This window comes from Arachis ipaensis, chromosome B10, assembly GCF_000816755.2.
Source record: "Arachis ipaensis cultivar K30076 chromosome B10, Araip1.1, whole genome shotgun sequence".
NCBI classification, from domain to species: domain Eukaryota; kingdom Viridiplantae; phylum Streptophyta; class Magnoliopsida; order Fabales; family Fabaceae; genus Arachis; species Arachis ipaensis.
In genome coordinates this window covers 129,370,440-129,374,478 of record NC_029794.2, presented here as the reverse complement: position 1 = coordinate 129,374,478, position 4,039 = coordinate 129,370,440, and the positions used below count along the sequence as shown (strand labels likewise).

The 4,039-nt window shown below is 33.6% G+C and overlaps 1 protein-coding gene across 2 annotated transcripts; it reads right to left on the bottom strand.

Annotated features, from left to right (window-relative positions):
- LOC107623413 (protein SPIRAL1-like 1) lies at positions 1,209-4,039 on the bottom strand. Of its 2 annotated transcripts, XM_021113028.1 has the most exons (4): positions 3,914-4,033; positions 3,058-3,077; positions 2,577-2,908; positions 1,209-1,596 (listed from the first exon to the last, which is right to left on the bottom strand). In XM_021113028.1, the coding sequence occupies exons 3-4, from the start codon at positions 2,874-2,876 to the stop codon at positions 1,507-1,509; spliced, it is 390 nt and encodes a 129-aa protein (XP_020968687.1). In that variant the 5' UTR covers positions 2,877-2,908; positions 3,058-3,077; positions 3,914-4,033; the 3' UTR covers positions 1,209-1,506. The 2 variants fall into 2 exon arrangements, with proteins under 2 accessions (XP_020968687.1, XP_016181147.1); XM_016325661.2 differs by lacking the exon at positions 3,058-3,077 and having other exon boundaries at positions 3,914-4,039.

Sequence of the window (4,039 nt, the reverse complement as noted above, 5' to 3'; positions counted from 1 at the left end):
AGTATATACATAATTGTATATTTTATTCTAATGACGAATTTTAATAATTAATTTTAATGTACAACTAATATGATAGTTAATTTTGGTATTCACAAATATCTAATTGTATATTGTCCCAAATATCTAATTATATACACAAATATGTTAGTAGTTAATTTTAATGTACACTTAGTATGATTGTTAATTTAGATATATACCTAATACTAGTAATAAATACCTAGTAATAAATATATAAATTTGCTTGGAGTGTCAAAATTAAACTCCAAATTTAAACAGAAAATATTTTTTTAATAAAAATATAAGTATTTATCCTGAAGACTAAGCTCTTACTTATAATTAATTGTGTATTAATCTACCTTTAAAATTAATATAAATTGAACTCAAATAAGAACTTCTTCAAAGTAAAATACATAAAAGACCCTGAATCTTAATGGCAATAGTAATTCTGGGAGTCAATCATCGGTAGAATATTCAGACACTATGGTGAGGCTAGTCAATAATTCAATATCACATGGATTAACCAAAAATGGTATAAGTGTAAAAGAACAAATTACAACCTTTTGCTCTCATTAGTACACAACACACATGGAATGGAATTTAATTATTTTCGGAGGAGTATGAGGCTGAGGGAGTGAAAGAGAAAGATGAAAATGTGGACCATTGTGATTTTTTTAATCTACTTTTTTTTTTCTTTACCAATTTCGAGTTGCTTTGTGTTTGTTCGAGTGCAGTGCTACCATAGATGAGAAAAAAGTTGTGGGTTGGTGTCTCTGTAATTGGTAGGAAGGGAACAATGATTGGGTTAAAAAAAGAAAAGACAAAAATTTAAGAAAACTTTTTTAGTTTTAAATAAAAGAAAATATGATTCAAACCATAATTATTTTTCTCAGACTAAATTCAGGAGTCCAATTATCAAACCCATTCTAAGTCTAAAGCAGGCAGAGAACAACTAATTATAATCCTTAATCCTTGTGAACAAGAGATATCCAACCCTCCTCGATAACGGTTATTCAATTTATTTACCATTATCACATAGGAAAAAGTTGACACAATTTAAAACCAAGAAGGAGGGGGACCTAATCTTAACCCAAGAAAATTATATTTCCCCTCATTGCTGCTTTGCATAGCAATTTCACTATATCAGCAAGACACAAGGGTTGATTGCAATAATTGCCATGAAACTTTAAAATTGCCATGAAACTTTAAGATAGCCAAATAAAGATGAAGTTATAGAAGTAGGACAACAATTAGGGGATACTATTTGCTCATAGGCAGAGTATTTTACATTAAATGACACACACATAATTGCACATCACAATAAACCTATGAATCACCATAGTTCGGGCCATTGGCCACTCCAACATTTTCAAGGAAATGGGTTTATTGTTGCACAAGAAACAACTCCATGAGTCTAAACATAGGGAAATACTATCTATTTCACAAAAGGGTAAGTCACATATGAAGGACTTTAACTCTTGAATGAAAAGCATTCTTCACAGTGATGAATTACTTGTTCTCAGGAGGAGGACCACCAAAGAGGTAATTCAAGGAAGACCCTCCACCTGGAGCCGCATGAACCTTGGTAGATGGTCGATCCTGCAACCAAAGGAATCCATGATTAACAATAGATGATAACTCAGCATATCGAACAAAGCTTATAACCAAGGAAGACAATGTTCACTGGTATGGAAATTATCAATCTTCACTCCTAAAGATAATAAAATGAGATGTAATATTACTCATTTTGGCCAAATTCACTGAGCTGACCTCCACCATTAGGTGGAATGTGAAACTTATATCGGTGTATGAGATAACCTATCTCATATATAACTTATTGCATAAAAATGAAGAAAGAATTGGGGACATGACAAGGCAGGAAGAATTGCTGTATGGTGCAAAAGTTACTACTAATATGTCAGTAATAGTGAAAACTATAATTGCAAATGCACCTTCAAACACATTGGCTGAGATCTTGAAACACATTAAGTGATAAAGTGTGTTTGAAGTCAGCAGACAGCATCATACACAAATAATTCAGTGAAATACCATAAAATTTTATGGAAATGATATAATATCAAGAAAAGCACCATATGAAATTGCTAGTACAAAGATATATCACTATCAGAAAACTTCTTTATCATGTGCCACAAAGTGTAAGATACAACTCAAGCTCATGTACTGAGAAAGAAAGTTAAAACAATGCCTTATCTTATGAGGTGGGGTCGACTATGAGAAAGAAAGTTAAAAATAAAATAAAGGAAACACAATACATATAAAGCTAAAGATGGTCAAGGATAGAGAGCAAGAAATGCCAATCCTTAATATGGATAATTCAGAATTGCATGATCAGATATCTGTCAATCGAAATCCCATAATTAGGATTAACGAAACAGCATAATTTTAAGAAAATTCTACAGCAGTTGGAAGTGAAACACCCCCCTCTTGGCCTTTGAAATACTAGAAAAGGCTAAAGGATATAGCAACAATATTGAGAGCATAAACAACAAGGAGCGCAAGTATGCAGTACAAATCAAATGACCACATCGACAACAAGAGATGTTAACATGGGTTAATACCGTGAGGAAGTTGCCACAGTTTTGTCCATCAGCACGATGGTAATTGTTTTTGAGATTCCCAGGAATTCCAGCTGGAATTTGCTTATCAATCGGTGATGTAACAGTAGCATTTTCGGTATGACCACCATCTGCAGGCTGACGTTCACGGCTTGCAGCTGGTGCAGCTGGTGCAGCTGGGGCATTGTTTACAGCCGGGGCATTGGCTGCAGCTGGAGCTGGGGCATTGTTGGCAGGTTCATTAGTGCCAAAGAGATAGCCCAAAGAACTCTGACCTCCACCGGCACTGACACCACGACCCATTATCTGTCAGTTTAGAACTTGTGCGGCTAAACCTACATTGCAGCATTGCATGTAGCTTTAGTGGAATGACAAGAAGATAACTTCAAAGCAAATTGGATAACAGAAACCAACAATAATAAACAACGGATTTGATAATCAAACCATTAGAATGTGTACGCAGTCCAATAAATAAGTTGATTACCTCTTAGTGCGTGCAGATAACTGTTTTAACATAAGAAAAATATGAAAAACATCAATCGTATATAGCTAACACCGACAATGGAATCTTTTGCGGGCCAGCAAATTCTTATTCATATTTATAGAGGCCACCATAAAAGTTTAAAAGCTTTTCACTCTCGTTAACTAGAACATAACCAACAGAAGTTCCTCTTCAATTATCATTTCTTATGCATGAATCTTATGAGCAATTTCTGGAAATATACTTTAATTATGTAAAGAAATCTATCAAAAATTCATCTCTTTTGCTACTATCTTTAGACACTGTTCACAATACAGATCTAAAGAAAACGAAACAATTTCAGAGCCTGTAAACCACATCACACTCAAAGTACTTGCAATCAATGATAAAAGGTATCAAATGGAATTAAAAAAAATCTAAAAGCAAGTGACCCCATGAACAAATCAAAGCTAAATAAACCAGTAGCCAGTAATTTTTTATATTTCCTTTTGTGAATCAGAAACCAAAAACACAGAAAATAGCAAGCCACGAGAGTAACTTTGCAATGTGATTTCAATAATAGTTAATCTAAATCTCCAACCCCACATTCACACAATTAACACCGATTGGCCATAACAAAAGCAAAAATTATAAGCAATGCCTTTTAATTATAAAAAAAATACTGATCAAGTAGAATTTTACAACATGTAATCAAGAAAAAAATAATAATCATGAACAATGTGAAACTTCACATCAAACTCAAAAACAACACATAAGATTCCATATTCGATTTGGAAACTCAGAAAGGGGAATTAAGCTCGTTCACTGTGCGGATCGAAATGGAGAAACAGAAACAAGTGAGATCAGAGATTTTGCTTACCTTTCTTTTTCCCGAGATCGCTTCACCGGAAGATGGTAACAGAGTCGGTGAGGTAGTAAGAACTAAGAAGAGAGGCACACACTGTGACTTGAAGATAAAATGAATATGGAAATGGAATATTTAAAA

Coding starts and splice junctions, on each gene's coding strand:
- LOC107623413 (XM_016325661.2), bottom strand. CDS start 2,876: ATGGGTCGTGGTGTCAGTGCCGGTGGAGGTCAGAGTTCTTTGGGCTAT. Junction 1,597..2,576: donor ACTGTGGCAACTTCCTCACG/GTATTAACCCAT, acceptor CTTTGGTTGCAG/GATCGACCATCTACCAAGGT.